This window comes from Carcharodon carcharias, chromosome 13, assembly GCF_017639515.1.
Source record: "Carcharodon carcharias isolate sCarCar2 chromosome 13, sCarCar2.pri, whole genome shotgun sequence".
NCBI classification, from domain to species: domain Eukaryota; kingdom Metazoa; phylum Chordata; class Chondrichthyes; order Lamniformes; family Lamnidae; genus Carcharodon; species Carcharodon carcharias.
In genome coordinates, this window is record NC_054479.1 from 62,091,102 (window position 1) to 62,117,716 (window position 26,615).

At 49.1% G+C, this 26,615-nt stretch overlaps 1 protein-coding gene across 3 annotated transcripts in view; it reads left to right on the forward strand.

Annotated features, from left to right (window-relative positions):
* Positions 1–26,615, forward strand: part of cabin1 (calcineurin binding protein 1) — a 589,218-nt gene that overhangs the window by 247,098 nt on the left and 315,505 nt on the right. For all 3 annotated transcript variants that reach the window (XM_041202355.1, XM_041202357.1, XM_041202356.1), the window contains exon 28: positions 11,874–11,987. In XM_041202355.1, coding sequence (XP_041058289.1) covers positions 11,874–11,987 — 114 coding nt within the window. The remainder of the gene's footprint in view (positions 1–11,873; positions 11,988–26,615) is intronic.

Consider the following 26,615-nt stretch of genomic DNA (forward strand, 5'->3'; position numbering starts at 1 on the left):
GGTGGATAATTAAACAACTCACTGGAGAAGGAAGCTCCACCAATATCCCCATCTTCAATGATGGAGGAGCCCAGCACATCAGTGTAAAAGATGAAGCTGAAGTATTTGCTACAATCTTCAGCCAGAAGTGCTGAGTGGATGATCCATCTCGGCCTCCTCCGGAGGTTCCCAGCATCATAGATGCCAGTCTTCAGCCAATTCGCTTCACTCCACATGATACCAAGAAATGGCTGAAGGCACTGGATACTGCAAAGGCTAAGGGCCCTGACAATATTCCAGCAATAATACTGAACACTTGTGGTCCAGAACTTGCCGTGCCCTGAGCCAAGCATTTCAAGTATAGCTGCAACACTGGCCTCTACCTGGCTATGTGGAAAATTGCCCAGCTATGTCCTGTACTCAAAAAGCAGGACAAATCCAACCCGGCCAATTACCGCCCCATTACTCTCCATCATCAGTAAAGTAATGGAAGGGGTCATTAACAGAGCTATCAAGCGGCACTTGCTTAGTAATAACCTGCTTGCTGACGCTCAGTTTGGCTCTGCCAGGGCCACTCAGCTCTTGACCTCATTATAGCCTTGGTTCAAACATGGAATGAAGAGCTGAACTCCAGAGGTGAGATGAGAGTGACTACTCTTGACATCAAGGCCGGAATTTGACAGAGTGTGGCATCAAGGAGTCCTAGCAAAACGAGTCAATGGGAATGAGGGGGAAAACTCCAGTGGTGGAGTCATACCTAGCACAAAGGAGGATGGTTGTGGTTGTTGTAGGTCAGTCATCTCAGCTCCAGGACATCACCACAGAAGTTTCTCAAGGTGGTGTCCTCGGCCCAACCATCTTCAGCTGCTTCATCAATGACCTCCCTGCCATCATAAGGTCGGATGAGGGGATGTTCACTGGTGATTGCACGACGTTCACCATTCGCGACTCCTCAGATACTAAAGCAATCCATGTCGAAATGCAGCAAGACCTGGACAATATCCAGGCTTGGACTGACAAGTGGCAAGTAACATTCGTGCCATACAAGTGTCAGGCAATGACCATCTCCAACAAGAAAGAATCCAACCATCACCCCTTTATGTTCAATGGCATTACCATCACTGAATCCCCCACGACAAACATCCTGGGGGTTACCTTTGACCAGAACCTGAACTGGACTAGCCATATAAATAATGTGGCTACAAGAGCAGGTCAGAGGCTAGGAATTGTGTGACGAGTAACCCACCTCCTGATTCCCCAAAGCCTGTCCACCATCTACATGGCACAAGTTAGGACCGTGATGGAATACTCCCCACTTGCCTGGATGAGTGCAGCTCCTACAACACTGAAGAAACTGGACACCGTCCAGGACAAAGCAGCCCACTTGATTGGCAGCACATTCACTCCCTCCATCACTGACTCTCAGTGGCAGCAGTGTGTAGTTTCTACAAGATGCACTGCAGGAATTCACCAAGGCTCCTTCAAGAGCACCTTCCAAACCCACGACCACTAACACCTAGAAGGACAAGGGCAGCAGATAGATGGGAACACCACCACCTGGAAGTTCCCCTCCATGTCACTCACCATCCTGACTTGGAAATATATCACCGTTCCTTCACTGACACTGGGTCAAAGTCCTGGAGCTCGTTTCCTAACAGCACTGTGGGTGTACCTACACTACATGGACTGCAGCGGATCAAGAAGGCAGCTCACCATCACCACCCCATGGGCAACTAGGGAAGGGCAATAGATGCTGGCCCAGCCTGCGAAGCCCACATCCCATGAATGAGTAAAAAAGAAAATTGAGGACAGTTTGGTGTTAAGTATAAAACTGATCACAAATCAGTGCACATTTTTAAAAACTGAAATGTCAAGCAGATCAGTGAGATTCAAATTTGCATAGAGCTGGTTGGTGTGGGTCAGTTTAACCTTGCCACAGACTTGATGCTATGGGGTGGGGGTGTTCATTTAGAGAGGTCTCTGGCAAGCAAAGGTTATGTCAATGTTTTAGTCTTGTGGAGGGCAAGTGGGAGTTTAAAACCACATAGCAAGGCTACGTTTTTGAATGTGTGTAGGTGTGTGTGGTGGTGAGATTTTTCAATTGTGGTGCTTTCTTTTGCATGTCTGTTTCAGTGGAGTGATCCCTGTTTTTATGCCTTGACTGATTGTGGGTCTGTGTAGAGGCACAGCAAGTTTCTTCAATCTACCAGCCATCTTCAAAGCCGTCATAACAAGCAGGGAAACCTGGATGGGGGGAGGGTGGTCCACCCTGAGAAAATACCTTTTCGAAACTCTCTGTTGCAGTGCATTATGTGCACTTGGACATTCAGCAAATTGGGAGAAGAAATGGCAAACTGGCTGACGAAGGGAACACACTAAAAAGTGAATGCCATATTGCTGCACTACTGGAGTCCACCTGGCTGTTTTTGCTGGATGGAAGACACATGCTTCTGATCTGAGTCCAGCTCTTCCAGTGACTTCTGTTAATGCAGATTCAATTCGGAACTTGCAAATTTGAATTGTTTCCCAGGGATTTATCTGTTATTCCTTCTAATTTGCAGAAGTTTGAAATAAGCACACTTTTACACTCAAAATGCTGAAGCTTCATCTAGTGTATTTCTTATAGCTCCCCATATGGCTGATGAACTGATACGTTGTTGTTTCACCTGACTGTAGTGCAGCAGTAAATATGGCACCCTGTATGTGCATTCTCATAAAATTAGTTCCCAGCTCTTCACAAATAATATAACAAAAAAATCCCTCTTTCTTTCAAAAAAAAATTATATTGTCTCCATATCAGCATCACTGTTCCAATTATTAACTTTTTCTTTCTAAATTGAAGATTTAAATCAACTTTTATAAATAATCTGAACACTCCAAGTCTATTATAATTTGTTTTCTAAAACATTATTCATGGTATCACTTAGTATGTAGGATGTTATACCTCCTCTTGTAGATTTGGCATTCACTGCTCTCAATGGTGAGTTGGCACACTGCACATGTGGTGATGTGTGTGTTGCTCCTGGTGTTTTAGGAGGTGTGCTTGATGTCACTAACGTTTTGTCTCTTGCTGTTGCACTGGTTGTTGGTGATGTTGATGTTGTCTTGTTAGTTAATGATGTTGGTGACGTTGATGTTGTCTCGCTGGTTAGTGATGATGTTGGTAATGTTGATGTCTTGCTGATTAGTGATGTTGATGATGTTGTTGATGTCTCGCTGGTTAATGATGTTGATGTCTCGCTGGTTAATGATGATGTCTCACTGGTTCGTGATATTGGTGTTGTTGGTGTTGTCTCACTGGTTCGTGATTTTGGTGGTAATGTTGTCTCGCTGGTTAGTGATGTTGGTGACATTGATGATGCTTTGCTGGTTAATGATAGTGTTGGTGATGTTGATGTCTCGCTGGTTAGTGATGTTGGTGATGTTGATGTTGTCTCGCTGGTTAGTGATAGTGTTGGTGATGTTGATGTCTCGCTGGTTAATGACAGTGTTGGTGATGTTGATGTCTTGCTGGTTAACGACAGTGTTGGTGATGTTGATGTTGTCTCTCTGGTTAACGACAGTGTTGGTGATGTTGATGTCTCGCTGGTTAATGACAGTGTTGGTGATGTTGATGTCTTGCTGGTTAATGACAGTATTGGTGATGTTGATGTCTCGCTGGTTAGTAGTGTTGGTAATGTTGATGTCTCGCTGGTTGGAGATGTTGATGGCATTGATGTTGTCTTGCTGAGTGGTGATGTTGATTTTGCGGTGGTTAGTGATGGTGATGTTGATATTATCTCGCTGGTTAGTGATGGTGGTGATGTTAATGGTGCCTTGCTGATTGGTGATGTTGATGTATTGACGGATAATGTTCATGCGTTGATGTCTTGCTGGTTAGTGATGGTGTTGGTGATGTTGATGTTTCGCTGGTTACTGATGTTGATGATGTTGATGTCTTGCTGGTTAGTGATGTTGCTGGCATTGATGTTGTCTCGCTGAGTATTGATGTTGGTGGTGTTAATGTCTTGGTGGTTAGTGATGATGTTGAAATCGTCTTGCTGGTTTGTGATGTTGCTAAAGTTGATGTTGTCTCGCTGGTTAGTGATGTTACTAAGGTTGATGTTGTCTCGATGATTAGTGATGTTGTTGGTGACGTTGATGTTGTCTCGCTGGTGTTGATGATCTTTTCTGCTTTTCCAGCTCAGGTGTTGGTCAAACATGGACTCTGTTCCTTGTCATTTGCCAGTTTCAATCTTGGCTTCTTCAACAAGTTTTGCTGGGTTCCGGGTTTTCATGATTGGATCCTGTACATGAACAGTTTGTCCTTTCAACAGCTCAGGCAGGGATTTAGCATGCTTGTTGAAATGTTGACCTCTTTCTACCTGTGTATCAGTGAGTTTTTGCCTGCCTTCCTGCTGGTCATCAGGAAGGAGTATCTTGCCTGGCAGAGTTGTCTTATATTTTCTTCTCTTCAACAGCTCTGCAGACAATTTCATGCCAGCCTTGAGAGCTGTAGACTGGAGTCACAATAAGGCACGGTTTGAGTCTTCCTTTGTCTCTTGGCATTTTGTGAGGGTTCTCTTGACCATCTGGATGTGTCTTTCTATAAACCTTGGGTAATATGATGAGGGGATGATGTTTCACCCATACTGTTCAGTGAATTCCTTAAATTCTCTGGAGGTGAATTGGGTTCCTGTGCCACATATTATTCCTTGCTCAGTGAACAGTGCTTATTCCACTGAGATGATTGTAGCTCTCAAATCTTTCACCTTTTGGAAAAAATGGAAATTTGTGTAGTACTCTGCAACTATGCGATACCATTCTTAATTGTGTTTTTTTTAAAGTTCTTTTATGGAATGTGGGTGGCACTGGCTAGGCCAGCATTTATTGCCCATCCCTAATTGCCCTTGAACCGAGTGACTTGCTCGGCCATTTCAAAGAGCAGTTAAGAGTGAACCACATTGTGTGGATCTGGAATCACATGTAGGCCAGACCAGTAAGGATGGCAGATTTCCTTCCCTAAAGGACAGCAGCGAACCAGATGGATTTTTACGGCAGTCAATGATAGTTTCATGGTCATCATTACTGAGTCTAGCTTTATATTTCAGATTTTATTAACTGAATTTAAATTTCACAGCTGCCATGGTGGGATTGAACCTATGTCGTAAGAGAATGCTGGAAAAACTCAGCAGGTCTGACAGCACCTGTGGAGAGAGAAACAGTTAACATTTTGCGTCCATATGGCTTCTTCAGAGCTAAAGAGAAGTAGAAATGTGATGAATTTTATACTGTTGGAGGGGGAGGTGGAGCAGGTGAAGCTAGATAGGTCAGCGGAGGTTTCTCTCCACAGGTGTCATCAGACCTGATGAAGTTTTTCCAGTATTTCTGTTTTTATTTCAGATTTCCAGCATCCGTAGTATTTTGCTTTTATCTCAGAACATTAGACTAGGCCTCTGGATTACCAGTCCAGTGACATTACCACTACATTGTCGTCATGTGTGAATAAATTGGCTCCTGCTGTATGCCATGGTCTATCTAGCAGAACACCATCTTTGTTCTGCGCGTCCTTTCCGAGTGATTAGGCTTTCCACAAGCTCTGTAGTTTGATCCATATGAGGGACACTCCCTTCTGTGAACTCCTGTGGTTGCCCACAGCTTTTGCAAATCTTTCCCTCTGTCTGCATCAACCCTGGTGCCTTTCCCGTGACTTAACTGAAAACTAGACATTCATTGGAACTATATTGCCGTTCTTTCCCTGTCGCTGGGTCAAAATCCTGGAAATCCATCCCTAGCAGCCCTGTGGGTCTACCTACACCACATGGACTGCAGCAGTTAAGAAAGCAGCTCACCACCTCGAGGGAAATTAAGATGGGCAACAAATACTGGCCTAGCCAATGACATCCACATCCTGTGAAAGAATAAAAAAAATGCTCTGGCAGTATCTACAGCCTGCAATATTATCCAATCAAATCTTTTTGAACCTCAAGGTGTGCAGTGCCCCAAATGAGCTGATCTACTGTTTTTTGAATTTACATTTTCTGGCTGCATTTTTCAGTCTTGTTAAGAAATTGTCAACAGACTCGCCTGCTTCTTGCCTTGGGCTTTGAAACACACATTGGTACAGCTGATGATTTGACCTTGACTGGAGATGTATGCTGCATTTTGCAAACATTTCTTCTCAATTGTCCCCTGTCATCACCCAGCTATTAAACAAATTTAACCCTTTCTCTGCTGCCCGCAAAAGGATGTAACTGACCTTTTCCTCTTCAATAGTGCCTTCAAGAAAGCTATTGAATGCCAGTCTGCTCTTTGGTATAAAATTCTCAAATGGCTCTATGACATCACCCTTCCCAATCCATTATGGGCTGAGCTGTGCATTCATTGCTACAGCGGCAGTGGCCATTTTGTTTTCGCAAGATTCACTCAATTTTTCTCTCTGGCGCTAATTCAGGTTGATTTTCCTCAATCTAGTTCAACATCAAGTTCATTTAAATGTTCCAGTCTTACTCACTGGCACCTGCTGCCAGCATGTTGTGTCTTCTCGTTCCCAGAAGTTCGAAATATTCACACTTTTAGACTCAAATTTTGGAGCTTCAACAAGTGTACTTCCTACAGCTCTCCATGTGGTATTGTTGCTTGCCACCAGACTGCAGTGCAATGGTAGATGTGATACCCTGGATATACAAACTCAACCATTAGTTCTTAGCCCTTAATGAATAATATAACAATATAACAACATGAGTTCCTCTGATTTTTCTTAAACTTGTATTTTCCCATAAACAAATCCCTCCTGTATCTGCACATATTCCTCAGTCACTTATCTGCAAATTTATCTGAATTTATTTCTCCCAAGGCAACTACAAGTGACTGAGGTGCAGCTGTGACTGGAAGGTACTACTTTCAGCAAATAATGATTCCAGATGCCAGGTTTCCTGATTGGTTAATTGTTATCCATTATTATAATTCCAGAGTCTTTTGTGTCCCTAGATACAGCACAGATTTTTTTTTTTGCTCCCATTTACTCATCTCACCTGGTATAGGGAGGGAGGTTGAAAGTGATGAAGCTGTTTCCTATTGGTGCTTGCATGTGTGGGATGTGAACTATACTACAATATTTGGTACTTCTGGTTATAGTGGGATTTGTTACAAGGAAGGGAGACCCAGCACCCCTGGCCTTTGGTATCCTGTGACTTGAGGCCTGTATATTTTTTCTTGCAAACCCTGAGGCAGCTCATATTACATTTAATGGGGGAAAATGAGTTTTAAAATCCAGAGAATTAAAATCCTCAATGTGATTCCATTCCGAATTGCTAGTCGGAAATATTTCAGTAAAGACAGGTAGAAAGTAAGATATTTTAAAACAAATTTAATTCAGGTTTTGCTGTCTTAAATCTCTCTTGAGCTACTGTCAATGAGTTATTGCTGGGGAATAAAGTTTTAAGAAAATAAATTAAGATACTTTCTAATTATAATCATCTAACTTGCTGTCACTGAGAGCAAAAACTAAAACGAAAACATAAATCTATGCACAAAATGCCATTAAAATCTGAACTTTGTGATCCTACACTGAAGTAAGAGGATTCCTAACCCAGAGTATATCCAGCTATTTCTGAGTGGAGCCCATCCAGCCGCAGACTCCAAGTACACGGGGCGATGATGGTGGTGCATTGGTAATGTCACTGGACTTGTAATCCAGAGGCCCAGGCTAATGCTCTGGTGACATGGATTCAAATGTGGAATTTTTAAAAAAAGGATAGTCTCAGTAATAATGACTATGAAACCATTGTTAATTGTAAAAACCCATCTGAGTCACTTAATGCCCTTTAGGGAAGGAAATCTGCCAGCCTGGCCTGGCCTACATGTGACTCTGTGGTTGACTCTTAACTGCCCTCTAAAATGACAAGCCACTCAGTTCAAGGGCAATTAGGGATGGGCAACAAATGCTGAGTTTGCCGGTGATGCCCACACCCCATGAAAGAATAAAAAAAAATGCAACCTCTGTAGGAACTGATGGGTTACCTTCTCCCTTTGGGCTACATTGACTTTTGCTGAGCAATGGAGATGGAAAAGCTGGTATCAGTAAAAGTGATCACAAAGTAAAAATCCAATTAGTTGACCAGCCTTCTTCAGGGAAGGATACCTGCTGTTCTTACCTAGTCTGGTCTATATGTGACTCCAGTCGCCCACCAAAATGGTCGATTCTTAACTGCCCTCTGTAATGGCCTAGCGAGCTACCCTGTTTCAAAGAGTAAAGAGAATTTCAATAAAACCTGCAAAAGGTTCAAGAAGAAGGTCCACCATCACCTTCATGGAGAACTGGGGATGAGCAATGAAGCCTGGCCTTGCCAGACTCACCCACACTGAATATAAAACGAATGAGTAGACTGGGACATGAGCCAGGATTTTCTATTTGTCGGGCGGGCTCGGCAGGAGCGGTCAGGGGCAGTTGCAGACCCCCCGTGATCGGCTCCACACCGCGATTTCACACAGGTGGGCCAATTAAGCCACGCCCTGTGTGGATTGCAAGCGGTGAGCGCTATCTTGCGTGGGGGGGGGGGGGGTGTTGCGGGGTTGTGGGGAGAGAGCTGGGCCTCGCGTGCAGTTTGCACATGCGTGTGAAAGAGTGCTTCAATCTTCCTGAGGCACGGAGCTACCTCAAAGAGATTGAAGCGCTTTTTAAAAAAATAAAGACATGAAAAATTTAATGAAACATGTCCCCTCATGTGACTGTGTCACGTGAAATGGGACATGTTTTTATTTTGAAAATAACGGTTTTATTTAATTAGTATTAGCTTTAGGAAACCTCATCCCGCTCGTGGATGAGGTTTCCTAAAAGACGTAAAGGCCCGCCCTCCGGTGCGCACCTGCCGAACAAAATATCATGCCCAACATCACTGCGCATCACTTCACGTTCCAGCATGTCGGGCGTGTGCCCACTCACCGAATGTAAAATATCATGCCCAACATCACTGCGCATCACTTCACGTTCCAGCATGTCGGGCGTGTGCCCACACACCGAATGTAAAATATCATGCCCAATATCACTGCGCATCACTTCACATTCCAGCATGTCGGGCGTGTGCCCACACACCGAATGTAAAATATCATGCCCAACATCACTGCGCATCACTTCACATTCCAGCATGTCAGGCATGTGCCCACACACCGAATGTAAAGTTCTGCCCATGGCATCAGATAGAGATGGCTCAACATGCTGTTCCATCAGCATGCTGTATAACGCTCGAGTCATTGTTCCTTTTTTCAGTCATTTAAATGACACTTTTCAAGTCTTTTTGTCTATTGGTGTTTCTGAAATTTTTTGATCAGATTTTTTTCCCCTCTGAATGATGTGCATTGATGCTATCATCAAAGGAACTGACTTGGAAGAGTGTATGTGGGACTATGGCTGAAACAGCAGCCGCCTCAGGTTAACAACTGTCTCCAGCGATCAACCAGCTCGCACTGTTGGGCTATGTAGACCTTCATAGCCAGTTCCCCTGGCAACGTTATAAGTACTTGCTGCTCAAAACAAAATATTCAAAGCAGAGGAGCCAAAATGTACAAAATAGAATCTTGATGAGTATCTGTCATTGTTATTTTAAAATGGATTTGATGATTGTGACATATCCTTTAACTAAATTGGATTGTTGTGCATGTCTGTTATAGGGCAACTAGAAGTACCTTTTTATTAAGTAGTCTTAAGGCTTATGAATATATGTGGTTAGATTTCAACATGAGGTGACTATTTTTCACTTTCAGCTAAATGACTACTTGAACTTAAATCAGCCTGTTCTATATTTTAGTGGGAATGCAGTAGAATCTGTATTGACTGGGGTCAGCTTGTATCTCACATAACAGGTCCAGGACCAGAACACAAAAGTGACCCTGAAGTGCTGTAATGTAATTGATAGTGGAAAGGTCAGCCTTGCATTGCAAATGGCCCATTATGGATACTGAGTGACCACAATCACCTCCATTTGAAGATTATCAACCACTTTTGCTTGGAGTTATTTTCCATAATGAATACATTACTGAGTGACTATAAGAACTGGACTGGCTGCACTGTTCCACTCTATCTCCTGCTGTAACATGCAGCATTTCACCTTATCTATGTATATATGTAAATACATGGGTTTTGCCATCTCTTCGTGTAGGGCAATTGACAATTACTATTCAGTTTATCATCTTTTCTTCCAATTTCCACCCCTCTCCCACCTTCACATGGTTCATCTCCGACACTTCCCTTCCCTTTCTTGACCTCTCTGTCTCCATTTCTAGTGATAGACTGTCCACCAGTATTCATTACAAGCGTACCGACTCCCACAGCTACCTCGACTACAGCTCCTCACACCCCGCTTCCATTCTCTCTGCCTTCGCCTCCGTTGCATCTGCTCCAATGATGCCACGTTCCAAAACTGTGCTTCTGACATGTCTTCCTTCTTCCTTAACCGAGGTTTCCCACCCACTGTGGTTGACAGGGCCCTAGCCGTGTCTGACCCATCTCCCGCACCTCTGCCCTCACATCTTCCTCTCTCTCCCAGAACCATGATAGGGTCCCCTTTATCCACACTTTTCACTTCACCAGCCTCCGAATTCAAAGGGTGATCCTCTGCCATTTATGCCAACTCCAGCATGATGCCACCACCAGACACATCTTCCCCTCGTTAGCATTCGACAGTGGTTGTTCCCTCCGGGACATCCTAGTCCACTCCTCCATCACCCCCAACACCTCATCCCCTTCCCACAGCACGTTCCCATGCAATTGCAGAAGGTGCAACACCTACCCCTTTACCACCTCCCTCCTCATCATCCAAAGGCCCAAACACTCCTTTCAGGTGAAGTAGTGCTTCACTTGAACCTCCTTCAATTTGGTCTACTGCATTCGCTGCTCCCAATGCAGTTTCCTCTACATTGGGGAGACCAAACGCAATCTGGGTGACCGCTTTGCGGAACACCTCAGTCTGTCCGCAAGCATGACCCAGACCTTCCTGTCGTTTGCCTTTTCAACACATCACCCTGCTCTCATGTCCACATGTCCACCTTTGGCCTGCTGCAATGTTCCAGTGAAGCCCAATACAAACTGGAGGAACAGCACCTCATCTTCCGATTAGGCACTTTACAGCCTTCTGGACTTAACATTGAGTTCAACAGTTTTGACCATGAACTCTCTCCTCTATCTCCACCCTTTTTTTATCCCTTTTTCTAAATTCATTTTTATTTTTTATCCACTTATTTTTATTTTCATTAATTTATTCATTGTTTTATCCCGTTTTTTTATCCCCCCCCTTGTATCCCATTTTCGATCCCTTTTTCCCCCCCACCATCATCCCCTCCTCCCACCCCACCCCCACAAGGGCCATCTGTTACTTGTTCATGTTGTTCTTTTCAGAGCCCTTACCCTTGTCCTGCTATTGTCACATTCTGCTTTTTCACCTTTGTCACTATCAGCGCCTTTTTTAGCCCTTACCACTACCATTAACACCCCCTTTGTCCTTTTATTCGTGACATTTTTGTCAATCTCCCCTTTCTCCGACCCATCGCTGGCCTTCTATCCAGCTTCATCTGCTCCACCCCACTTAAACAGTATAAATTTTATCACATTTCTACTTCTCTCTAGCCCTGAAGAAGGGCCATATGGACTCGAAACGTCAACTCTGTTTCTCTCTCTACAGATGCTGTTAGACCTGCAGAGTTTTTCCAGCATTTTCTGTTTCTGTTCCAGATTTTAGCACCTGCAGTATTTTGCTTTTATTATTCAGTGTTCTTTAAGCAGCAATTTCCAGGATTTGCCCATTTAAAGAGCAAAATACTATAGCCAAGGTTTTGTTTAATTGGGTGCAACTTTTAAAATAAGCCGTTGGACTCCCTGAATCTCTTGTATTGTAACTTTAATCGTTTGTGTCTTTCTGCAGAACCTGAACTGGGCTCGCGATGTATTGGTAGGCATCAGCATCCCATGGCAACAGTTGAAGCATATGCCAGCACAAGGGCTCTTCTACGAGAGGAACAAAACAAATTTTTTTAATGTAAGTTTTGTGAAAAAAATTTTATTTAAACGTTTCATTTCCTTCAATTTACTATATGTAATCTGTTTTGTGAGCACTTGCAGCTATTAGACATCATCCCAGAAGAAGCATTTAAACCAGGGTTGCCTATGAACCTTTAGAGTACCACTGTAAACTCAGCAGCTGTTCATGTCCAGTTGTTCACAGTTGCACTTTTATTTTCCTCATAACTGAAATTTCAGTCGTGCTCTCACTTCGTCTTGGCTACAGAATGTAAAATGTGTGACTTGTATTTCAAAAAGCACAAACATTCTCCTTCTAACTGTGCCTGTTTAGTTGTACTAACAATATCACTGAAGTGCTGTGTGCAACAGAAAGAAGCAATGTTCTTCAGTTCAGCAAACTGTGTGTGCGTGGGGAAACAAAATTATATTTGTCACTGGTTTGCAGTTGAAGTGAAGATGGCCACCTCACTTCCCCATTCATTGGCCTTTATTAGGAACCTGCACTTCTATCTTGATACCAAATATACCAGGCCTACCAAGTATTACAAATTCTCGAGGGCAAGCTCCTACAATTTACTGAGCTTAGCCCATAGCCGCAAGCATTCACACATGTTTTATGAACTATGACTCTGCTAATTATAGAAATATGAATAGGCTGAGGGATGCAACGGCTATTAACACGTCTAACATTATGATTGTGTTTTCTGCAATCAACAGACACAACAGTAGACATTGTGTTTTAATAGCCAGGGAAATGTAATGGATTTGCCAATAAATTTTGGTCCAAATCATGGCACAATCGGGATCCAATTTCAGTATACATTGGGAATGGTATGTTAGGTTGATAATTGTTGAATCAGGTATGTGTTTATGTGGAAACAGTATTGTCCGAGCTGTGTTATAAATCATTCAACCACAGTCTTGTTTCCTATTAGTGATTTTGATGCAGCTAGTAAAATGAAATGTAAACTTTCGTCACTTTGCATTTTAGTATTTCAATAGACTACATGTGGGTTGGGATGACATTAGCCTGAAATTGTGTTCTGGCATTCTTTGAATTCAGATGAATTGGAAAGTCTACCAGCATGGACAACTCAGAGCAGTATAAGCAGTATATTGTTCTTCATTCCCCAGATGGTATGTATTGACAGGTTCAGATTCCAATTATGATCCTGTCTTCCTGTAACACCTCCACCCACATGTACTTTACAGCAATGATCACTGCTTAATAGTCAAAAATGGAGATTGTGAATGATTTCTCCCCTATCCCTCTCAGACCTAGATTACTGAGCCTGACTCTAACATTCTATTGTTGCACAGCTAAGCACTATAGGGAAAACAGGTCAGAGTTTAAGTTTCTATCTGTAAAGTATGATAGCTTCAAGATATTGAGGGGAAGAGGTAATAAACTTTCTGTTGCTTGGGGAGTCCAGGACTAGGGGCATATTCTAAAAATTAGAACCAGACCTTTCAGAAGTGAAATTAGGAAACAATTCTAAACAAAGGGTGGCAGAAGCTTGGAACTTTTTCCACAGATGACAATTGTTGCTAGATTACTTGTAAATTATAAATCTGAAGTTGGCAAGATTTTTGGTAAATAAAGGCAGGGTTACAGAGTTATGTTGCAGGCTTGCCATGATCATTTTGAATGGCAGAGCAGGCTGAGGAGCTAAGTGCCTGCTCCTATTCCTCTGTAAGCTCATTTTGATGCCTAATGTGACTTTTTCATCTACATAACTCATCTTGCTCTTTCGCATATCACCACCCCTCACCATCTTTTCTCCCAAACAGATGGATTGTTTCTGTAAATGGGTTCAGTCTCTTGATGCATTAGAAACTTGAAATCTTTTTCTGACATTTTGAGATTAGCCTAGTCCAACTCTTGAAATTAACCCTGATCGTGGTAAATTGGATTTTAGAAAATATGTGGAATACTCAAATCCTTTTCCTGTTGCCTCAGATTGCATAAAATGTCACACCACTAAACCACTTTATATATATTTTATTTACAAATAAGTTACAAAAGGAGAAACAGTAAGCAAAATATGAAACAATCCAAAACATGAGAGAACTCGAGGTTGATTTACAGAGATTTCAGAAAGCTATCTCATGGCAAACAGTAGTTTATTTGTGTGAAACAGCCAACTTCCTTTTTTGAGCTCTTTTAGGATATACTACGTGAGTTTCTGACATCCATGGTGCTTTGATAATTTACCCCAGAATGAAAGAATGCAAAAGAAAAACTTATCTTATGCCCTTTTTCCTTCAAAGAGAGTCCTGTGATTTGTAATTAAGGAACAGTGCCAGTTCTTTTAGATTCATAGGCTCTGGTATCAGTAAGGAGGTGGGGAGTGTGTGCAGGAGACTGAACAATGCCAAAGAACCCTGCAGTGCCTCATTAACCTATTGTATCACTGCCTCCCAACAGGATGAGAAATGCCAAATGCCTTCCTTAAGAGCTTTGGGAGAGCACTCCTGCACCTCTTGGTCCACAAAGAGTGTTAGAAGTGCCAATTGTCTTGTGGAGCTGTGCTTCTCCCTTTGGGTCAGCTCCCTGGAATCTCATGGTTCCTCTGTATCTTTCCGATTGGTTGGTAGCCTTTGGAATACACTGGGCGTAACCTACGGGCTCCCCAGCGTCAGATTTATGGGGCATCCCAAAGATGTGCTGGGGAATCCCTCTGGGAAGTTCCCAGGTAAGGGTTTGCACAGCAATTGCTCAGAAGTGCACACTTCCTCTGGATAATTGTGCTGAGCTGGGAACCATCCAGAAATGCAATTTAAATCGCAAACTTCGGATGGTTCTGCCGGAGTTATACCAATAGCTATCCAGAAAAAGTTAGAAGAATTAAGACCTCTTCTAACGTCTGGGTAACTATTGTAAAGACTGAGACCCACCCCCACCATGGTGCTCCCCCACAGTCCCATCTCCCCAGGTACTCCCCCACCCCAGACTAACCACGTTCCCCCATGGGACTCACCCCACAGCCCCGACACCCCAGGGAACTCATCCACCCCTGGCTAGGCACATCCTGACATGGTATTCCCCACCTGCTGACACCCCACGGGTTTCCCCCACCTGCACGGGACTCGTCACCTGACAGCCCGCCCCGTGGTCCCGATTCTTAACCCCCAACCGAAGCACCCACCCCCATCATCCTGTCCCCCATATGTCCGGTCAGCTGCACCCCTCCCGATGCCTGACCCCCTAAATCATCCCCACCTGACCTGCGAACAACCCTGTCCCCCAAATGTTATTCACTTAACTGAGACACTGACCTTCTCCTGGCCTGTCAATTTCAATGGGACGTTTAATCTCCCGCCCCCTCTCTCTTCCCCCGCCCTCCCTCTCTATCTCTTATCTCCCGCCCCCTCCCTCTCTTATCTCCAGCCCCCTCTCTCTCTTCCCTCCTGCCCTCTCTCTCTCTTTCCTCCCGCCCCCTCTCTCTTCCCCCGCCCTCCCTCTCTATCTCTTATCTCCCGCCCCCTCCCTCTCTTATCTCCAGCTCCCTCTCTCTCTTCCCTCCCGCCCTCTCTCTCTCTTCCCTCCCGCCCCCGCTCTCTCTTCCCTCCCACCCCCTCTCTCTCTTCCCTCCCGCCTCCTCTCTCTCTTCCCTCCTGCCCCCTCTCTCTCTTCCCTCCCGCCCTCTCTCTCTCTTCCCTCCCGCCCCCTCTCTCTCTTCCCTCTCGCCCTCTCTCTCTCTTCCCTGCCGCCCTCTCTCTCTCTTCCCTGCCGCCCTCTCTCTCTCTTCCCTGCCGCCCTCTCTCTCTCTTCCCTGCCGCCCTCTCTCTCTCTTCCCTGCCGCCCTCTCTCTCTCTTCCCTGCCGCCCTCTCTCTCTCTTCCCTGCCGCCCTCTCTCTCTCTTCCCTGCCGCCCTCTCTCTCTCTTCCCTGCCGCCCTCTCTCTCTCTTCCCTGCCGCCCTCTCTCTCTCTTCCCTGCCGCCCTCTCTCTCTCTTCCCTGTCGCCCTCTCTCTCTCTTCCCTGCCGCCCTCTCTCTCTCTTCCCTGCCGCCCTCTCTCTCTCTTCCCTGCCGCCCTCTCTCTCTATTCCCTCTCGCCCCCTCTCTCTCTTCCCTCTCGCCCCCCTCTCTCTTCCCTACCACCCTCTCTCTCACTTCCCTCCCGCCCTCTCTCACTTCCCTCCCGCCCTCTCTCTCACTTCCCTCCCGCCCTCTCTCTCTCTTCCCTGCCGCCCTCTCTCTCTCTTCCCTGCCGCCCTCTCTCTCTCTTCCCTGCCGCCCTCTCTCTCTCTTCCCTGCCGCCCTCTCTCTCTCTTCCCTGCCGCCCTCTCTCTCTCTTCCCTGCCGCCCTCTCTCTCTCTTCCCTGCCGCCCTCTCTCTCTCTTCCCTGCCGCCCTCTCTCTCTCTTCCCTGCCGCCCTCTCTCTCTCTTCCCTGCCGCCCTCTCTCTCTCTTCCCTGCCGCCCTCTCTCTCTCTTCCCTGCCGCCCTCTCTCTCTCTTCCCTGCCGCCCTCTCTCTCTCTTCCCTGCCGCCCTCTCTCTCTCTTCCCTGCCGCCCTCTCTCTCTCTTCCCTGCCGCCCTCTCTCTCTCTTCCCTGCCGCCCTCTCTCTCTCTTCCCTGCCGCCCTCTCTCTCTCTTCCCTGCCGCCCTCTCTCTCTCTTCCCTGCCGCCCTCTCTCTCTCTTCCCTGCCGCCCTCTCTCTCTCTTCCCTGCCGCCCTCTCTCTCTCTTCCCTGCCGCCCTCTCTCTCTCTTCCCTGCCGCCCTCTCTCTCTCTTCCCTGCCGCCCTCTCTCTCTCTTCCCTGCCGCCCTCTCTCTCTCTTCCCTGCCGCCCTCTCTCTCTCTTCCCTGCCGCCCTCTCTCTCTCTTCCCTCCCGCCCCCTCTCTCTCTTCCCTGCCGCCCTCTCTCTCTTCCCTTCCGCCCTCTCTCTCTTCCCTCCCGCCCTCTCTCTCTCTTCCCTCCCGCCCTCTCTCTTCCCTCCCGCTCTGTCCCTCTGTCCCTCCCCACCCTCTCCCCCGCCCTCCCTCTTTCCCTCCTCCGCCCTCCCTCTTTCCCTCCCCCGCCCTCCCTCTTTCCCTCCCCCGCCCTCCCTCTTTCCCTCCCCCGCCCTCCCTCTTTCCCTCCCCCGCCCTCCCTCTTTCCCTCCCCCGCCCTCCCTCTTTCCCTCCCCCGCCCTCCCTCTTTCCCTCCCCGCCCTCCCTCTTTCCCTCCCCACGCCCTCCCTTTTTCCCTCCCCACGCCCTCCCTCTTTCCCTCCCCACGCCCTCCCTCTTTCCCTCCCCAGCCCTCCCTCTTTCCCTCCCCCGCCCTCCCTCTTTCCCTCCCCCGCCCTCCCTCTTTCCCTCCCCCGCCCTCCCTCTTTCCCTCCCCCGCCCTCCCTCTTTCCCTCCCCCGCCCTCCCTCTTTCCCTCCCCCGCCCTCCCTCTTTCCCTCCCCGCGCCCTCCCTCTTTCCCTCCCCCGCCCTCCCTCTTTCCCTCCCCCGCCCTCCCTCTTTCCCTCCCCGCCCTCCCTCTTTCCCTCCCCACGCCCTCCCTTTTTCCCTCCCCACGCCCTCCCTTTTTCCCTCCCCACGCCCTCCCTTTTTCCCTCCCCACGCCCTCCCTCTTTCCCTCCCCACGCCCTCCCTCTTTCCCTCCCCACGCCCTCCCTCTTTCCCTCCCCCGCCCTCCCTCTTTCCCTCCCCCGCCCTCCCTCTTTCCCTCCCCCGCCCTCCCTCTTTCCCTCCCCGCGCCCTCCCTCTTTCCCTCCCCGCGCCCTCCCTCTTTCCCTCCCCGCGCCCTCCCTCTTTCCCTCCCCGCGCCCTCCCTCTTTTCCTCCCCGCCCCCTCCCTCTTTTCCTCCCCGCGCCCTCCCTCTTTTCCTCCCCGCCCCCTCCCTCTTTTCCTCCCCGCCCCCTCCCTCTTTTCCTCCCCGCCCCCTCCCTCTTTTCCTCCCCGCCCCCTCCCTCTTTTCCTCCCCGCGCCCTCCCTCTTTTCCTCCCCGCGCCCTCCCTCTTTTCCTCCCCGCGCCCTCCCTCTTTTCCTCCCCGCGCCCTCCCTCTTTTCCTCCCCGCGCCCTCCCTCTTTTCCTCCCCGCGCCCTCCCTCTTTTCCTCCCCGCGCCCTCCCTCTTTTCCTCCCCGCGCCCTCCCTCTTTTCCTCCCCGCGCCCTCCCTCTTTTCCTCCCCGCGCCCTCCCTCTTTTCCTCCCCGCGCCCTCCCTCTTTTCCTCCCCGCGCCCTCCCTCTTTTCCTCCCCGCGCCCTCCCTCTTTTCCTCCCCGCGCCCTCCCTCTTTTCCTCCCCGCGCCCTCCCTCTTTTCCTCCCCGCGCCCTCCCTCTTTTCCTCCCCGCGCCCTCCCTCTTTTCCTCCCCGCGCCCTCCCTCTTTTCCTCCCCGCGCCCTCCCTCTTTTCCTCCCCGCGCCCTCCCTCTTTTCCTCCCCGCGCCCTCCCTCTTTTCCTCCCCGCGCCCTCCCTCTTTTCCTCCCCGCGCCCTCCCTCTTTTCCTCCCCGCGCCCTCCCTCTTTTCCTCCCCGCGCCCTCCCTCTTTTCCTCCCCGCGCCCTCCCTCTTTTCCTCCCCGCGCCCTCCCTCTTTTCCTCCCCGCGCCCTCCCTCTTTGCCTCCCCGCGCCCTCCCTCTTTGCCTCCCCGCGCCCTCCCTCTTTGCCTCCCCGCGCCCTCCCTCTTTGCCTCCCCGCGCCCTCCCTCTTTGCCTCCCCGCGCCCTCCCTCTTTGCCTCCCCGCGCCCTCCCTCTTTGCCTCCCCGCGCCCTCCCTCTTTGCCTCCCCGCGCCCTCCCTCTTTGCCTCCCCGCGCCCTCCCTCTTTTCCTCCCCGCGCCCTCCCTCTTTTCCTCCCCGCGCCCTCCCTCTTTTCCTCCCCGCGCCCTCCCTCTTTTCCTCCCCGCGCCCTCCCTCTTTTCCTCCCCGCGCCCTCCCTCTTTTCCTCCCCGCGCCCTCCCTCTTTTCCTCCCCGCGCCCTCCCTCTTTTCCTCCCCGCGCCCTCCCTCTTTTCCTCCCCGCGCCCTCCCTCTTTTCCTCCCCGCGCCCTCCCTCTTTTCCTCCCCGCGCCCTCCCTCTTTTCCTCCCCGCGCCCTCCCTCTTTTCCTCCCCGCGCCCTCCCTCTTTTCCTCCCCGCGCCCTCCCTCTTTTCCTCCCCGCGCCCTCCCTCTTTTCCTCCCCGCGCCCTCCCTCTTTTCCTCCCCGCGCCCTCCCTCTTTTCCTCCCCGCGCCCTCCCTCTTATCCTCCCCGCGCCCTCCCTCTCGCTCTCCCCGCGCCCTCCCTCTCGCTCTCTTCCCCACGCCCTCCCTCTCGCTCTCTTCCCCACGCCCTCCCTCTCGCTCTCTTCCCCACGCCCTCCCTCTCGCTCTGTTCCCCACGCCCTCCCTCTCGCTCTGTTCCCCACGCCCTCCCTCTCGCTCTGTTCCCCACGCCCTCCCTCTCGCTCTGTTCCCCACGCCCTCCCTCTCGCTCTGTTCCCCACGCCCTCCCTCTCGCTCTCTTCCCCACGCCCTCCCTCTCGCTCTCTTCCCCACGCCCTCCCTCTCGCTCTCTTCCCCACGCCCTCCCTCTCGCTCTCTTCCCCACGCCCTCCCTCTCGCTCTCTTCCCCGCCCGCCCTCCCTCTCGCTCTCTTCCCCGCCCGCCCTCCCTCTCGCTCTCTTCCCCGCCCGCCCTCCCTCTCGCTCTCTTCCCCGCCCGCCCTCCCTCTCGCTCTCTTCCCCGCCCGCCCTCCCTCTCGCTCTCTTCCCCGCCCGCCCTCCCTCTCGCTCTCTTCCCCGCCCGCCCTCCCTCTCGCTCTCTTCCCCGCCCGCCCTCCCTCTCGCTCTCTTCCCCGCCCGCCCTCCCTCTCGCTCTCTTCCCCGCCCGCCCTCCCTCTCGCTCTCTTCCCCGCCCGCCCTCCCCTCGCTCTCTTCCCCGCCCGCCCTCCCTCTCGCTCTCTTCCCCGCCCGCCCTCCCTCTCGCTCTCTTCCCCGCCCGCCCTCCCTCTCGCTCTCTTCCCCGCCCGCCCTCCCTCTCGCTCTCTTCCCCGCCCGCCCTCCCTCTCGCTCTCTTCCCCGCCCGCCCTCCCTCTCGCTCTCTTCCCCACGCCCTCCCTCTCGCTCTCTTCCCCACGCCCTCCCTCTCGCTCTCCCGCCCGCCCTCTCTCTCTCCCGCCCGCCCTCTCTCTCTCCCCGCCCGCCCTCTCTCTCTCCCCGCCCGCCCTCTCTCTCTCCCCGCCCGCCCTCTCTCTCTCCCCGCCCGCCCTCTCTCTCTCCCCCCGCCCTCTCTCTCTCCCCCGCCCGCCCTCTCTCTCTCCCCCGCCCGCCCTCTCTCTCTCTCCCCCGTCCGGCCTCTCTCTCTTTCTCTCTTTCTCTCCGCCCCGCCCACTGTCTTCTCTCCCCCGTCGTCCGTCTCTCTCTCCCCCCTGCCCCCGTCTCTCTCTCTCTCTCTCCCCCGATCCCTCCCTCCCTCACCCCCGACCCCTCTCCGTCTCTCCCTCACTCCCGGCCCCTCTCCGTCTCTCACTCACCTCCGGCCCCTCTCCGTCTCTCCCTCACCCCCGGCCCCTCTCCGTCTCTCCCTCACCCCCGGCCCCTCTCCGTCTCTCCCTCACCCCCGGCCCCTCTCCGTCTCTCCCTCACCCCCGGCCCCTCTCCGTCTCTCCCTCACCCCCGGCCCCTCTCCGTCTCTCCCTCACCCCCGGCCCCTCTCCGTCTCTCCCTCAATCCCGGCCCCTCTCCGTCTCTCCCTCACCCCCGGCCCCTCTCCGTCTCTCTCTCTCCCCCGACCCCTCTCCATCTCTCTCTCTCCCCCGACCCCTCTCCGTCTCTCTCTCTCCCCCGACCCCTCTCCGTATCTCTCTCTCCCCCGACCCCTCTCCGTCTCTCTCTCTCCCCCGGCCCCTCTCCGTCTCTCCCTCTCCCCCGACCCCTCTCCGTCTCTCCCTCTCCCCCGACCCCTCTCCGTCTCTCTCTCTCCCCCGACCCCTCTCCGTCTCTCTCTCTCCCCCGACCCCTCTCCGTCTCTCTCTCTCCCCCGACCCCTCTCCGTCTCTCTCTCTCCCCCGACCCCTCTCCGTCTCTCTCTCTCCCCCGACCCCTCTCCGTCTCTCTCTCTCCTCCGACCCCTCTCCGTCTCTCTCTCTCCCCCGACCCCTCTCCGTCTCTCTCTCTCCCCGACCCCTCTCCGTCTCTCTCTCTCCCCCGACCCCTCTCCGTCTCTCTCTCTCCCCCGACCCCTCCCCGTCTCTCTCTCTCTCCCCGACCCCTCCTCGTCTCTCTTTCTCCCCCGACCCCTCCCCGTCTCTCTTTCTCCCCCGACCCCTCCCCGTCTCTCTCTCTCCCCCAAACCCTCTCCGTCTCTCTCTCTCCCCCGAACCCTCTCCGTCTCTCTCTCTCCCCCGAGCCCTCCATCTCTCTCTCTCCCCCGACCCCTCTCCATCTCTCTCTCTCTCCCCCGACCCCTCTCCATCTCTCTCTCTCCCCTGACCCCTCTCCATCTCTCTCTCTCCCTTGACCCCTCTCCATCTCTCTCTCTCTCCTGCCACCCCCACCCTCCATCTCACTGTTTTTAAGCCCTTTTTCTTTCTTCCCAGTTTTCTCTCTCTAATTCTTTTCTCCAATGCCAACTTTGCCCAGTGTGGACGTGACCCAGTTTTTGAACTGATGCTAATCTGCTTGACCTGTGGTGTAACAACATTGCCCTGCTAACTGAGTGGAGTGCAGTCATTTCTCTGCATTGTTTTTACTGGAGCAGTAAGAATGGGGCCCCTGAGGTAAGCGCCAAAGTGTAAGTCCAAGAGCTTATGCAAGCAGAGTATTGAGAATAATATTTACGAAATGTGATAATTCTGCTGTGTCATCTGCAATAAATGAGCTTGGCGCTGCTTTTTAATTTTTGAGCTCTATAGCCAGCAAATTAACATCATATATTTCTGAATTTGCAACCAAATCTGTATAGCCAGCAATAATGACTGAAAGTCATGTGTTCTGATAAAAATAGACCAAAGTTTGGGCTCTTTTTAAATTTAAGTAATACTTCCCAGGTGACCTTTTTCTTGGATATTTTGAAAAAGCACAGTTGCACCCCAACTACTGACATAGGTAACTTATTTGGTTTCTTCATAATTGTAGCCTGGTGTTGCACTTACTGAGATGGTGATGGGAGAAGCACTCATCCTATTGGGGATTTAGGCACTCTGGAAGTTAGTCCAGTCTGAAAAAAATATGTATTCCCTGAGGTTTAACCATGAGAAATTCTTCAAAATAGTCCATTCCTTGATTACACCCAGCAGAGGATCAGTGCATTACAGCAGTTCCCTCAGTTGCATTGCAAGCATTTGACGTATGCTGGACCCCATCTAAACAGAGCAAGTGCTTCAACCCAGGTGGCTCAACCAAAAACCCAACTACAATAGCCAAATACTGAGTGCGCAGTAATATCACTCCATCAACAGCTCCATTAAACTTACTGTTACATTTGACATGTATATTGTACCTTAGATACTTTGCGTGAACAAGGCAACTGCAATTATGATATTAATAATTGTTGTGGTCTTTTGATGGTCACTTGTAAGGAACCCCAATTAATTCTTCTATTAACGTAAAGGAAGAGAAAGTTTCTGTTGTCTTACTAGCAGGTTTATGTTTTGTACAGTTGGGCATCTTGTGAATGTAGCAGTTTTCATTTTTGCTCTTTAGCTGTCGGTCCATTGACAGATTGTTATTGCCTTACAGAGAGTTGAGGCAGAATCGTTCCAGATTTGCACTAAGTGCTTTAGTGGGTGGGAAAAAAGGATGTTTTACCCGCCAGCCACAATGGCGGCTTTCCAAGCCTTATTGTCCCATGCCCACTCCTTAATTATGCAACTACAGGAAACACACCGTGGGCAGCCTCCGATTTGCCCGCCCTGCCGTTACCTCACTGCTTCCTCACCCAGGGCACCATATTTAAACTGCAGCTGCATGCATCCTTCTCAATGCTTGCAGCCCAGGCAGGCAGCAGTGAAGATATGGCCTCAAAAGCCAAGAGGAGTGCCTCCCCCCTAATTCAGCGATGCGTCACTGGGATGCCTTTTGAACACCATCGAGGCCCGCCAAGATGTTCTTACCCCCAGCTGTGGTCACAGGAGGGTCCATCGGTCTCACCACTCTGGCTTGGGGGGCAGTGGCAGGGCCATCACACAAACGTTTGGCCATCCAGTGCAGAAAAGCATCTCATCACTCTAAACACTCTCACTCTCAAGGCCATCACACATTCATTGGCTGCCAACTCAAGGGACTTCACCACTCACTCTCTCACACAAACCCTCACATTTCCATCTGGCCTCATCTCCTCTGGAGATGGCCTCACCATCTTGAGGCCACTTGCACAGATCAACCTGTCCCCTCACACACCCTGGGATACCCCACTTCCCCAGTACAGCCCTTACCCTGCAGCCTCTTCCCTTGCCTGAGACCCCTTCTCTTGCTTCCCCAAGCAAACCCTAGCCCTGGAACCGTAGAAAAGCCCCCCCACCGCCCTACGGCTAGTCTGGTAGTTAGAGGCCTGCCTGTGAGTCTCCCTAAAAGTGATGTGGTGCTGCCTATGAAGCCTGGCGCTAATGGCTGCGAGTGCTGACTGAATAAAGGTAGGCAGACAAACCTTGAAGTCCCGAGCAAAGTGCAGCTCACCAGGTGCACTGATGCCAATGTGCCTTGATGATCCAGTGTGGGGGGATGATTCTGATGAGCAGGACTTATAATTAGGTGCAAATATATTAAAATAACAACCTTATTTGGTCTGAACTACATGTGACTCCAGGTCCACAGCAATGTGGTTGACTCTTAAATGCCCTCTGAAATGGCCTAGTAAGCCACTCTGTTGTATTAAACCGCTAAAAAGTCTATAAGGCCCTAACAGCACTGTGGGTGTACCTACACCACATAGACTGCAGCGGTTCAAGAAGGCAGCTCACCACCACCTTCTCGAGGGCAATTAGGGATGAGCAATAAATGCCAGCCTAGCCAGCGATGCCCACATCTCACGTATGAATTTTAAAAAAACTTGAAGGTTGTTTCCAGATTGCACTCCAATAGCACAGCTCAAAGATAGATGACTGCAGTGGTAAGCACAGAAAATTTCAGAAGACAGTCATGCTCTTCCATCTTCCCCAAAAACTCTGTCAAGAGCAATGGATGAATCACCAAGCAGTGAAAGAGCTGGTCTTGTTGAGGAAAAGTTTATCATTAAAATAAAATGAGATTTTCAATTTGATGTAAACTGAAATTGGCCAAGGCACCCATTATTCTGATCACCCTCTATTTGTTTAGGATGCAAAAGCAAAATACAGTGGATGCTAAAACTCTGAAATAAAAGCACACAATATTGGAAATACTCAGCATATCAGGCAGCATCAGTGGAGAGAGAAACAGCTAATGTCTCAGGTTATTTCAGGTTGGCTTAGGGTATCCTGGAAATCATCTGTGCTGATCTGATGTTATGATTTCACTTCCCCTGTCACTTATTGAAAACTAGCTCATGGAATAATGTCCTTTGCAGTGGATAATAGTCTGCATTTTCTAAAAATGTGAACTGAGAATGGAGAGAAAAGATAATAAATGCCATTCATGTACAACTTATCCATTAGATGATGCAATCTCTTGAGCACTTTCCCTAAATTAGCAATAATAAATCCTGTGGTAAAAACCCTATAGCCACTGCCAAGAAAAACTCTGAAATATTTTTGCCCAAGTGCCTAAGGCAATAAAATGTAGCTTAAAATATTGAATTGAGCAGGCCACTATCTTGGTGAATGTTGGAAAGTCTAGATGTATTGTAATATTGTATATTGTTTTAAGGGGAGATGGTGTTGTAGTGGTAATGTCACTAGACTAGTAATCCACAGACCCAGGCCAATGCTTTGGGACACCACGGCAGCTGGTGGAATTTAAACTCAGTTAATAAAATCTGGATTTGAAAGCTAGTCTCAGTAATGCTGACCATGAAACTATCATCAGTTGTCATAAAAACCCGTCTGGTTGACTAGGGAGGGAAATTCGCCACTCTTACCCAGTCTGGCTTACATGTGACTCTATATCTGCAGCATTATGGCTCACTTAAAGTGCCGCCTGAAATGGCCAAATGAGCCATTCAGTTCAAGGACAATAAGGGATGGGCAAATGCTGGCCTTGCCAGTGACACCCACATCCCATGAAAGAATAGAGAAAAAAAAAAGTTCTGTTGGAATATTCCAATGGCATCCTGTCTTTGGGCTGAGACAAAGTTTTAACAGAGTGAGGAGCGATACTTCTGAACTCTTCCCAGGGTGTATGATGAATACACAATTTTGTTTCATCAAGGGAGCTTGGGGCTTGTATCTTTCTCACCTTCTCCAGCCCAGTGTGAGTTTTGAATTTGCTGCCTTATAACAGGATTCCAAATGTGCTTGTGAGTTTTAGATAAGTGAGCAGCGAGTGCAGAAAGAAAAAACTTGCAGCTCATGTGACCAGTGCCCAAGCAGATGTGGTTCTCTGGATTAAAGTCTCTATAATAGATCTCTTCATAACTTTGCTTCAAGCTCACCAAATCTTGAAACATCTAACTGGATTTGACATTACATTGGTATCCTAAATTTCTCTGAAAAATGGTATTGGAATTTTCAGCACAAATTCTCTGCTCACAAATCAGATTTGGTGTTTAGATTTCATTTTATTGATGCCAAGAGATTTGACAATAATGTCCATTCGTAAGGCTGACCAAATTCTCATACTTGCTACAATGAATTCCTCAAGCACTATTCTATCAAGAAATAAAGAAATCATAGAATGCACCTTATCAAAAGGATATTGTGGATTGTATTTGCAAAGGTTTTAATTCTTTCAGTATCAAAATATTGAGAGGAAATGAAAACTCAGACAAAAGTGGATGTGATATTTGAAGATCAAGTCGTTAAAGTATTAAACGAATACTAGTGGAGCTGTGGTTAGCCTGATCTGTCTCTGGGGAAGTTATTTAAATTGCCACATGAGGTAATTGTAGCTGGGAAAATTCCAGAGGTCAATTCGACAGTAGTTATTGCTGCTTGTAAATCTCTGGCTTTGGGATAGAAGAACCCAGCATGAAATGATTGGTTTTTTTTAAACAAAGATATCTTTTGCATCTGCAACAAATTGTTTTATCTGGAGCATGACTGCACACTAGATCTAATAATTTATTGATAATTATAAGTACTTGGGGAGATAACTAATTTAATGCCCAACTTCTTTAGTCATCCAGTATTCTGATAAGTTTTGAACATTGGAACATAGGAAATAGGAGCAATTTTTTGTACTTTGACCCCATTTGATGCTTGCCTTTGTTTCTGCTGCCTTCCAATTTTGCTTACTACGCTTCTTCCTACCATCACCAGCTTTGTTTCCCTCCTGTCTAAATTCCCTCTTGGGTTCCCGTCCTTATGCTAACCGAATTTAAACCCACCCCAACAGCACTAGGAAATCTCCTGATGAGAGTAGTGGTCCCAGTCCTGCTAAGGGGTAACCCATCTGCTTTGTACATGTCCTATCTGTCTTAGAATCTTCATAATTCCCTCAGAAACCTAAAGCCCCCCACCTCCTGTACCATCTCTCCAGCCATGCATCCATTTGTTCTTTAAATTTCTGTGCTCACTAGCATTGGGAGAGATCCTGAGATTACTTTCTTTTGAAGTCCTGCTTTTTAATCTTTCCTAGCTCTCTCTAATCGGCTTTCAG